General features: G+C 40.5%; 1 protein-coding gene across 7 annotated transcripts in view; it reads left to right on the top strand.

Moving 5' to 3' along the window:
* LOC133123817 (titin-like) overlaps window positions 1-11,965 on the top strand; it is a 208,738-nt gene that overhangs the window by 134,956 nt on the left and 61,817 nt on the right. For all 7 annotated transcript variants that reach the window (XM_061234427.1, XM_061234424.1, XM_061234426.1 and 4 more), the window contains 17 exons: window positions 355-672; window positions 772-1,068; window positions 1,249-1,548; window positions 2,001-2,315; window positions 2,445-2,593; window positions 3,629-3,779; window positions 3,858-4,139; window positions 4,237-4,539; window positions 4,659-4,961; window positions 5,052-5,333; window positions 5,481-5,780; window positions 5,872-6,174; window positions 6,285-6,593; window positions 6,690-6,971; window positions 8,088-8,384; window positions 8,522-8,815; window positions 8,914-11,880. In XM_061234427.1, the coding sequence (XP_061090411.1) occupies window positions 355-672; window positions 772-1,068; window positions 1,249-1,548; window positions 2,001-2,315; window positions 2,445-2,593; window positions 3,629-3,779; window positions 3,858-4,139; window positions 4,237-4,539; window positions 4,659-4,961; window positions 5,052-5,333; window positions 5,481-5,780; window positions 5,872-6,174; window positions 6,285-6,593; window positions 6,690-6,971; window positions 8,088-8,384; window positions 8,522-8,815; window positions 8,914-11,880 (7,452 nt within the window). The remainder of the gene's footprint in view (window positions 1-354; window positions 673-771; window positions 1,069-1,248; window positions 1,549-2,000; window positions 2,316-2,444; window positions 2,594-3,628; window positions 3,780-3,857; window positions 4,140-4,236; window positions 4,540-4,658; window positions 4,962-5,051; window positions 5,334-5,480; window positions 5,781-5,871; window positions 6,175-6,284; window positions 6,594-6,689; window positions 6,972-8,087; window positions 8,385-8,521; window positions 8,816-8,913; window positions 11,881-11,965) is intronic.

Genomic DNA, 11,965 nt, shown 5'->3' with positions numbered 1-11,965 from the left:
GGACTGACTCTTTAGCCAATTCACTTTCTATGTATCTTTGAGATGTACTAGAATAGTTAATGCTTCTGCTTCAATGTTGATGCAGCCTACAAAAAATATTTGGAGTTGCTTCATTGTTCCTGTAAAAGGAATTTGCAACTTTTCTGACTGTTTTACTGAGGCAGCAGGAAACACTCAAGACAAAAAACACACAGGCCCACAAAACCAGAAAGCCATTGTGGGTTTTGAACGACTGTTAAAAAGTATGTCAGCAGCATGCACGCTATGTCTGAATGCACTTTTGTATGTTCTGTTCAATTTAAATGTTCCTTTAAAAAGGAAGATTATTTTAATCTGATTTCTCTCCATTTTAAGATCCACCTGATCCTCCCACAAGGGTCAAAGTTAACCTTGTGACTAAGGACACAGCAACACTAACTTGGGTACCGCCTAAGAACAATGGTGGGGCTCCTGTAACACACTACATCATTGAGCGTTTAAGCTGGGACACCAGTGGAAAGGAAAAGGAGACCTGGAAACAGTGCAATAAGCGTGATGTTGAGGAGACCACATTCAAGGTTGAGGACCTGAAAGAGGGTGGAGAGTATGAGTTCCGTGTGAAGGCTGTTAACGAGGCTGGTGCAAGCAGACCATCTGCAACTGCTGGACCAATTATTGTAAAAGACCAGACATGTGTGTAAAAAAACAAATATTCCACCTAAAAATGAAGACATTTTTATTTCAATCAGAATTATGCATTTTATAACTTGCTCTCACTTTTACTCACTTTAGGTCCACCTACCATTGACCTCAAAGAGTTAATGGAAGGAGTGGAAGGAACTGATATCAACATTGTTGCTAAGGTTAAAGGATGTCCATTCCCTACCCTCACTTGGAAAAAGGCTTCACTTGCTAAGACTGATGATAAGCGTGATATACAATATGATCAACATGTCAACAAGCTTGTCTCTGATGATAAATGCACACTGCTAATACAGCAGAGCAAGAGAGATGATACTGGTCTATACACGCTTACAGCAAGTAACAGCCTTGGCAAGGCCTCAAAAGATATTCGACTCACAGTCCTAGGTAATGAGTCATTTTTATCTATTGTTTTCTATGTATGCTCATACTTACCAAATCCTTTTGGGTTCTTTGCTGGAATTCATCAATCTTCTTTATAAAACCAATATTATATTGATTCTGTCTTTGTTATAAATGTAATCTCAACCATTACATTTTGCCATAATTTGAATTCTTTCCATTTAGGACGTCCTGGACCACCAATTGGACCCATAAAGTTTGAGGAAATCTTTGCTGAAAGAATTACTCTCTCCTGGCAACCTCCCAAAGATAATGGTGGTTCAGCGATCACAAACTATGTTGTTGAAAAACGGGAAGACAACAGGAAGTCCTGGGTCCACGTTTCTGATGCTCCAAAAGAGTGCTTGTATACAGTCCAAAGATTAACAGAGGGCCATGAATATCTGTTCCGTGTTATGGCCCAAAATAAATATGGAGTTGGCCCACCTCTCGACAGTGAACCTGAGAAAGCCAGAAATCTTTTTAGTGAGTGTAATGCTTGTGAGATTTTTCCCGTAGAGAGGCTTTTTTAACAATAAATTTGGCATCGAACATATCTAATTCCCACCCCAATTTGGAATATGGTGTGCAACTGCAGTTACATTTGTTGAAGTTGGCAGCTTTGACTGCAATCTATAGTCACCGGATTGAGCAGCAGGGGTCAGTAGATAGCAATGAACGCCTAACCATATCCATCTGAACCCTTCTGTTCCCTGGATGACATAATTGCCAATTGCACGTCACCCTATGGAGCTACCAGGCCACAGTCCTTAACCAAATGAGCCATTCAACAGCCCCTCTGTAGAAAGATTTTGTTATTAATTAATTAATAATGAATTCTTAATTATTCTTTTTATAATGTAATTACCTTTTCAAGGTCATTACAGCAACAAAATGTGAAGGTTAACTGAGGTATCGATTGTGTCTTTTTTCAAAAGCTGTCCCTGGCCAGTGTGACAAGCCAACTGTCACAGATGTTACTCGTGACTCCATGACTGTCAACTGGGAAGAGCCAGAATATGATGGTGGATCTATGGTCACTGGCTATTGGCTGGAGCGCAAAGAGACAACATCCAAGCGCTGGGCTAGAGTGAACCGTGATCCAATCAGGATAATGCCCCTTGGTGTGTCTTTCAATGTGACTGGTCTCATTGAGGGATCCCAATACCAGTTCCGTGTGATAGCCATCAATGCTGCAGGATGTGGGCTTCCAAGCTTACCTTCAGATACTGTTACTGCTAGAGACCCCATTGGTATGTATTTAGTCATTAATCTATAATTTTATTTTTACACTTCTGCATTGCTCTTGTTCAATGCATTTGAAAATATCATACTTTCATTTTTGTTTATTTCATTTATGTTTATGTCTTATTTATGTCTAGCACCACCTGGACCTCCTTTGCCTAAAGTAACTGACTGGACTAAGTCAACTGTTGATTTGGAATGGATTCCACCACTAAATGATGGTGGGTCAAAGATTACTGGATACTTTGTGGAATATAAAGAAGAGGGCAAAGAAGAATGGGAAAAGGTAATCATACACTATAGTGTATCTATTTACTGTAGTAAAAATGTGGGCACCACTGGTCAAAAAGCCAGAAGCAAACCTGACCTCTAAATGGTACAACGTTAAACATTACGCATTTCTTCAAATTTTAAAGCAATATTACTTTTTATTTAAATGTTTTAGTATTTCAAAATACTAAATAAAGGAAAACAGCCCTGTGCAAAAGTTTGGGAACCCTGTCAGTTCTTTGTAACTCCTCATCGGGCAACTAAAACAGCTTGTAACACACTTCCTGTAGCCAGCTAAGAAACTTTCAATTCTTGCTTTTGGAATTTTTCCATATTCTTCCTGGCAGAACACCTCTAGCTCAGAAATATTCAACGTCCTTGCATGTATGGCATGTTTGAGATCAATAATATTAAAGTCTGGTGACTAGTGGCCATCAAATAACAGCGGTTCAGTTGGCAATTCAAAAGACAGTGGTAGAGGTACACAAAATTGTTTTCTCACCAGGTCTCGGGCCATTCTATCAGAATTTCTTCTTGGTCTTCCAGACCTTGCCTTGACTTGAACTGTTCCATTTATCTTACATTTTCTAACAATGTTTCTGACAGTGTAAATAGGTAGTTTAAAACATTGAGAGAGTTTTTCTAGCCTTCTCCTTCTTAGTGGAAATGAACCATGTATATTCTGAAATCCTTGGACAACTGTTTAGAGGAACCCATGATCGTTAACACCAGACAGAACAGCCACTGCAGTTGGATACTTTAGAAATCATGGAGTTCAGAATATAAAGTTCAGCCCTGGAATTATACTCACCTGACTGATTGAAGGGCAGTTTCCCTTTTCCTTTTTGTATGACTTATAAACAGTAAGAAATTAAAATAAAGAGCAATACTGCTTTAGAATTTACAGAAAGGTCTCATTTTTGTACCATTTAGAGTTCAGGTTGATTCAGATTCATTGTAAGACATTTAAACCAGTGGTGCACAAATTTTTTGGAAATTCTTAATCACCATTTGATGACACTTTTTAAAAACACTTTTTTTTCCCCTGCAGGCCAAAGATAGAGAAATAAGAGGCACTAAGTTTGTCGTTGCTGGACTGAAAGAGCTTGGACTTTACAGATTTAGAGTCAGAGCAGTAAATGCAGCAGGTGTGGGTGAACCTGGTGAAGTCTCTGAAGTTATTCAAGTTAAGGACAGGACAAGTAAGTCATGTGAATTACACATTATAATAGCATTATTGCATTGGCTTGAACTGTAGTAACTGTGGCTTAATCTTATAGTTGCCCCTGAGGTGGACCTGGATGCTTCTGTAAAGGAGAAGATTGTTGTTCATGCTGGCGGTGTGATCCGCATCTTGGCCTATGTGTCAGGCAAGCCTGCACCCCAGATCACATGGAACAGAGATGATGCTCCAATCCCTGAAGAAGCTGTTGTTGAGACCACTGCTATAAGCTCTGCTCTGGTGATCAAGAAATGTCAGCGAAAACATCAAGGCATATATACCTTGGGCGTTAAGAATGAAGGCGGTGAAAGAAAGAAGACCATCATTGTTGAAGTATTGGGTAAGCATTTTTAAATGATTAATTATTATATCAGAAAATAATTGGAAAGATGGAAGGAACCGTTCGGTGATTTTTTTTTTTTCTATTTGTTTCATAGATGTCCCTGGCCCAGTTGGGAAACCCTTTTCCGGCATAAATCTCACTACTGACTCATGCAAGTTAACATGGTCCACCCCTGAAGATGATGGTGGATCAATCATCACAAACTACATCATTGAAAAGCGTGAATCTGACCTCAGAGGATGGACAGCTGTGACTTACACTGTCACCAGACAAAATGCTGTTGTGCAAGGCTTACTTGATGGAAAATCCTATTTCTTCAGAATTGCTGCTGAGAATATCATTGGAATGGGGCCATTTACTGAAACAACATCAGCAGTGACTATCAAGGATCCTATGTGTAAGTCACTGTCTTTTTCTCATTCTGGATATCCAAGCAATGATCAGTTTTGTGAAGTAATACTATTTTATGGGTGGCGTAATGTACAATTGACAAGATTATGTTCTGATATACATTAGCTGTCCCTGAGCGCCCTGAGGATCTGGAGGTCACAGCCATTACAAAGGATTCAGTCAGCGTGGTTTGGAGACCCCCTAAGTATGATGGAGGCTCTGAAGTTACCTCATATGTCTTGGAATGTCGTCAAATTGGACAAGACCATTTCACCCCTGTCACAAAGGATAAGCTTTTGGAAAGAACATACACTCACACTGGTCTTAAGGAGGGATCCTGCTATGAGTTCCGTGTTAGGGCTGTGAATGTAATTGGTCAAGGCAAGGCTTCCTTTGTCACCAAACCAATCACTTGCAAAGAAGAGCTTGGTAAGTCAAACATAATCAGAAAAGTATATTTTTTGTATATCTAATATCTGAATAGATGTTGATTACCAGATTTTTATTTATTTATGTCAGAACCCCCTAAACTTGACCTGGAATTCCATGACAAGCTTATTGTCCGTGCTGGCAAGGCATGCACTCTCCAAGGTCGCTATACTGGAAAACCAGCACCATCCATTAAATGGACTAAGAATGAAGAGGAGCTTAAACCCGATGACCACATCTCTTTAACAACTACAAGTAAAACATTGTGCTTAAGCATTCCTAACACTAAGCGTGAAGACAGTGGCCAATACTGTGTGCTTGCGGAGAACAGTACTGGCTCACGCAAAGGGATCTGTAATGTGACTGTTGTTGGTAAGTTTTTAATTTCTCTGTGTTGTATCTTTTGATTCCTTTAACTGTTCTTTTACTATCATTTACCAAAGGTTAGCAGTTTCCCTATTCCTACTATACCTAGACATTCAATAACCATCAACCTTTCTTCATATATTATTTTTCCAGATCGCCCTCAGCCCCCTGAGGGCCCAGTTGTCTTTGATGAGGTTTACAGAGATCATATGGTCATTTCCTGGAAACCGCCTCTCGATGATGGCGGAAGTCCAGTTTCTAACTATATTGTTGAGAAGAGAGATACAAACAGAGATCTTTGGATGCCTGTGACATCTTCTGCTACAAGGACATCATGCAGAGTGCCCAAACTCATTGAGGGAAGAGACTATATCATAAGAATCTGTGCACAAAACATATATGGAATAAGTGAACCACTTCGATCAGCAGAGATGAGAGCCAAAGATATATTCAGTATGTAACAGTTCTTTAAGAAATACAATATTTCATATTATTCTGTATTATTTCACAATTTCTGTTGTAAAATACATATCTTTTTCTATAGGAGTTCCTGAGGCTCCCAAGCAGCCTGTCGTGAAAGAAGTATTCAAAGATACTGTTCTGCTGACTTGGAACCAGCCTCGTGATGGTGGCAAACCCATTACAAATTACATTGTAGAGAAGAGGGAGACTATGTTAAACAGATGGACACGTGCTGGGACGGATCGTATTTATCCTGATCCAGAGTACTGGGTTCCAGATCTTCTTCGAGGCTGTGAATATGAGTTCCGTGTTATGGCAGAGAATGAGGTGGGTGTTGGTGACCCAAGTCCACCATCCAAACCTATCTTTGCCAAGGATCCAGTTGGTGAGTCAAATGATCCTTTTCCATTCTTATGGGATAAGTCATTGCATTATTTACATTTATGTATCAAACTTATCATTATTACCCCTAATCTATTACTTTAATTTCTACAGTGGTCCCAAGCCCTCCTGTACTCCCAGAAGCTGTGGACAAGACAAAAGATTCAGTATCTCTGTCCTGGAAGCCCCCACTCAATGATGGCGGGGGCAAGATCATAGGTTATCTCATTGAGTATCAGAAAGCGGGCCAGGAAGTGTGGTCGAAGGTCAATGAGACTGCTGAAGCATGCTCAGAGACAAAGTTCAAAATAGGCCATCTTGAAGATGGTGAACTGTATCGGTTCAGAGTTATGGCTGTGAATTCTGCAGGTGCTTCTGAACCTGCTGATATCAAGGAACCAGTGAGGGCACAGGATAGACTCGGTAATTTGAACTGTAATGAATTATATGAAATATATTCTCACAAAACAAATAATGCTTCTTAAAGAATACATTTGATTTTTTCTTTCTGACCAACAGAACCTCCAGAGCTGGATCTTGAGGCTGGTATGCCTCGTGAGCTTCGTGCCCAGGCGGGAACCCTTGTCACAATCAAGGCTGGAATCAAGGGCATACCTTTCCCCAAAGTAACATGGAAGAAGAATGATGCAGATGTTCCTCCAAGGGCTGAAATTACAGTCACTGGTGTTGGAAGCAAACTGGAAATGCGTTATTGTAACCGCTCTGACAGCGGTGACTACACGCTAACTGCTGAAAATCCTTCCGGATCAAAGTCAGCAATATGCACAGTTCTTGTGTTAGGTATGTACCTCCCCATCATTAATACATATTTTACATGGTGTAATTCATGGTCAGGTTTATGCTATTAGTACATACATTTTAGTAAATTTTACAGACTGGCTGTTGGTTTTAGGGTTCAATAATTGAATGTGCTAGATACATACAAACTTAAAATGAAAAGGAACAGAAATATATGTTGTTGCATATGTAATGCAGTTCTCTTAAAAACAAGCTGAAATCAAAATCAATTCTTCATAACCATATGAACACATCAAGTTTGCAGTATATTCCATGAAATTAGCAAAAGTTTAATACGTGTGTATTATCACATCAATAAGCGACAGCTTATCTCCATCCACCTCCGATTTGAATTGATCAAATATCTGTCAGTCTTCTGCTCCCCTTCAATCAATATCCTTTCACCCAGTCATGTGCATTGTCATTTGATGTTGTCCCCCTCCTCATTTGGCGTCAGTCAAATCGACTCACCACCCTTAAAAGGAAAGATTTGTTTCACTCGCATAAGCATGAATCTCAAACATTTTACAATGCGCTGTAAAAGCATTTAGAAATGCACGGATGGTGTTTTGCAAGAACCCATCCCTCAGACGCAATAAGCGATTATATTAGAGTTATGCATGAGCTATCTGTTTGACAGGGAGGCAGTATCAGCAACATAGTTTCATTGATTGTTATTGTTATTTATTATATCAGTGTCACAACTCCCTTTATTGCATTGAAATAATGCTGTTTTATGCAGCGACACGCTTCACTGCCTAACACTGCACTGGAAAGCCTACTGAAAATTGTTACTTTAGACAAACAAATTACAAGAACGTGATTTTAACCATGCATAATTCAGCATAGGCAACACCACAATTGAGGTACTCAGGTACTCTGCTTGTCAAGAATATATGAGTGAATGCACCAATATGCTACATATATGCATTAAAATAGCAAAATGCCAGCAATGCGCCTGACCAGACCTCATCTTAAGAACAACGTGGGCCCATATTAATTTTCTATTTAAAGAACATGGGCACTGGTTGGGAAAATGACGACCCTATGTAGTGGTATGTCATGTACTGTCAATATAATGCTATGTGCCTTTTTGTTCTACAACTTTCACAATTATAGATAAACCTGGTCCACCACAAAATCTGAAGGTTTCTGAAGTCAGAAGTGATTCAGCCTATCTTTCTTGGAAAGACCCAGAGGATAATGGAGGTGCTCGTATTACCAATTATGTGGTGGAAAAGAAAGATGTGGCATCAGCACAGTGGGTACCTGTCTGCTCCTCATCCAAGAAGCGCAGCTTGACAGCAAAACACTTAATGGAGGGCACACAGTATATGTTCCGTGTTGCTGCTGAAAATCAGTTTGGCAGAAGTGAATATGTAACAACCAAAACCATCAAAGCAATCGATCCTTTGTGTGAGTATTGAGAATTTACATGATATAAATGTGAGACGGCATACATGCCTATTGATGGATACATCTTAATACTGTATGTACATACGCTGTACATGTATATTTGATGTCACGTTTTTATTTCTACTATTTTACTGCAGTCCCACCTGGTCCACCGAAGAATCTGCATCATGTCGATGCAGATAAAACTGAAGTTTGGCTTCAGTGGAATTGGCCAGATCGCACTGGTGGTAGCGATATTACTGGTTTCTTAGTGGAGTACCAAGTGGAAGGAGAAAAAGATTGGACTGTCTTCGGAACTGTCAGCATTCCTGAATGTCATGTAACTGGACTAGAAGAGGGAAAGACATACAGGTTCCGTGTTAAAGCAGAAAATGCCATTGGCTTGAGTCGACCTGACACCACAGTACCAGTACTCTGTCAGGAAAAACTTGGTGAGATTTGTTCTGTACTATACAGTATGTATTGTTAAACAACATTTATTTAATTACCTTTGAAAGTTAAATATTTAATCCATAAAACTTTTTTTCAGTGCCACCAACTGTTGAAGTGGATGTCAAACTGATTGAAGGTATTATTGTGAAAGCTGGAACTACAATCAGACTCCCTGCAATTATGAGAGGCATCCCTATCCCTACCGCTAAATGGATGATTGATGGCAGTGAAATCATAAGTAAAGGCAATGTCAAGGTTGACACTGATCACTATTCAACAATCCTCACTATTAATGAGTGCACCAGAAATGATACAGGAGTCTATCTTCTCACAGTTTCAAACGCTGCCGGAAGCAAGACAGTTTCATTGCATGTAACAGTCCTTGATGTCCCAGCCCCACCTGTTGGCCCAGTTAATATCCTTGAGGTGACGCCTGAGCATATGATAATTGAATGGCGTCCTCCCAAGGACGATGGTGGAAGCCCTGTAATGAATTACATAGTTGAGAAAAGAGAATCCAAGAAAGAGACATGGGGAGGTGTGAGCTCCGGAAGCACCAATACAAAAGTAAAAATCCCACGTTTACAGAAGGGCTGTGAATATATTGTTCGTATTCGAGCAGAAAACAAGATTGGTATAGGTGCACCCCTTGAAAGTGCTCCAACGGTTGCCCAACATGTGTTTGAACCACCTAGTCATCCAGGTAAACCAAATACATCTGATATTGCAGAAAATGCCGTGACTGTCAGTTGGACTATGCCATTGTCTGACGGTGGCAGTCCAATCAGTGGCTACATAATTGAGCGTAGACACAAGGAAGGAAAATGGATTCGTGTGAACAAGACTCCAGTAAAGGAACTCAGATACAGGGTCCTTGGACTTTTTGAAGGTAACAGTTATGAGTTCAGAGTCTTCGCAGAAAATATTGCTGGCTTCAGTGGACCTTCTCCTGTGTCAGATCCAGTTAAGCCATCTCGACCAATCACAGTACCTGGACCACCAGTAAATCCTAAATTGAAGGACTGGAGCAAATCCTCTGCTGACTTAGTTTGGACTAAGCCGACAAGAGATGGAGGCAGTCCCATCTTAGGTTATATTATTGAGTGCCAGAAAGCAGACAGTGCTGAATGGGAAAGAATCAACAAGGATGATCTTATCAAGCAGTGTGCATTTAGAGTATCAGGGCTAACTGAAGGCTTGGAATACAGATTCCGTGTTAGAGCCTCCAATATGATAGGAGATGGTGAGCCCAGAGAACTTCCTGAATCAGTTGTTGCCAAAGACATCTGCCTTCCCCCAGAAATTGAACTTGAAGTTGGATGCCGTGACCATTTGACTGTCAGAGTAGGCCAGAATATTAACATCATAGCTCATGTTAAGGCCAGACCTGATCCAGAGATTACATGGAGCAAGGATGGGGTAGTATTAGAAAAAGATAAACGCACTTCTTTAACTAATAACTTCCCTCTTGTCAATATCATCATCAAAGAAGCAACACGAGTGGATCATGGAAAGTACTCAATTAAGGCAAACAATGACAGTGGTGAAGCACAAGCTACAATTACGGTGAATGTGCTTGACAGGCCTGGACAATGTCAAGGTCTGAAGACTACCTATGTCACTAAAGATTCTTGCGTGGTATCTTGGGAGAATCCAGAAGACAATGGAGGCACAGAAATTACAAACTATATCGTTGAGTGCCGCGAGCCCAATCAAAGAGCATGGTCAATGATCTCATCAGATTGCACCAAACGCCTCCTTAAGGCAAAGCTTTTGGAAAATCGTGAATATTTCTTCCGTGTCTGTGCAGAGAACAAATGTGGCCTTGGACCAACATTAGAGACTAAAACACCAATCCTTGCCATTGATCCAATTACAAAGCCTGGTGAGCCAGAAAACTTCCATATCACTGATATTGGCAAGAACTTTGTCTTCCTTAAATGGCGAAGACCAGACTTTGATGGTGGCAGTCCCAACCTTCGATACCATGTGGAAAGGAAATCTAAAGATGCTACTGAGTGGGATAAACTGCACACAGGTGCAATTAAAGAAACATACTTTATGGTTGACAAATGTACTGAAAACCAAATATACCAATTCAGAGTACAAACCACAAATGAGGGTGGAGAGAGTAACTGGGTGAAGACTGCTGAGACACTTGTCAAAGAGGAAATACAAAAACCCGTGCTTGACATTAGGTTAGCTGGAGTCCTTGTGGTAAAAGCTGGTGACTCAATCAGAATGGAAGCAGGCCTCAGAGGGAAACCTCAACCCGAGGTTAAATGGGTAAAGGACAAGGATACAGGGGCATCTGGACAGAATCCCAGACTTAGTATTGAAACTGGTGCTGACTATTCCAAGTTCCTCATGACTAAGTCTAGACGTGGAGACTCTGGAAAATATGTGGTCACTGCTACAAATTCCGCTGGAAGCTTCACTGCTTATGCAACTGTGAATGTGCTGGATATTCCCGGTCCTGTCCGAGACTTGAAAGTGTCTGGAATTTCTGTGGATAGATGTAGAGTTGTGTGGGATCCCCCAGAGGATGATGGCGGCTGTGAGGTTCAAAGTTACATTTTAGAGAAATGTGAGACAAGAAGAATGGTTTGGTCAACTTATTCTGCATCTTTAGTCACCAACTATGCTAATGTGACTCGCCTTGTGGAAGGAAATGAATACGTCTTCAGGGTGCGAGCAGAAAATAAAATGGGAACTGGCCCTGCAGTGGAGAGCAAGCCCATTGTTGCCAAGACACAATTCAACAGACCTGGTCCTCCTGATGCACCAGAAATAACTAAGATTGGAAAGGATGAAATGACAGTTGTATGGGCTCCCCCTGAGAATGATGGTGGAAAGTCCGTCACTGGCTATATTTTAGAGAAAAAGGAAAAACGAGCTGTGCGATGGGTTGCAGTTACAAAGAGCCCTATACCAGAAAGACGAATGAAAGTTAGCAACTTGCTTCACAATCATGAATATCAGTTCCGTGTCAAGGCTGAAAATGAAGTTGGATTGGGAGAGCCAAGTAAACCTTCCCGACCTGTGGCCGCTAAGGACCCAATTGGTATGTATGGTTTGCAAACTATATCATTTATTATAAAATATCTTTTTTTTTTCCTCATTTAATTTGATTTAATGTAATTTTGATT

Source organism: Conger conger, chromosome 3 (genome assembly GCF_963514075.1).
Source record: "Conger conger chromosome 3, fConCon1.1, whole genome shotgun sequence".
NCBI lineage: Eukaryota > Metazoa > Chordata > Actinopteri > Anguilliformes > Congridae > Conger > Conger conger.
This window is presented reverse-complemented; position numbering and strand designations above follow the sequence as displayed.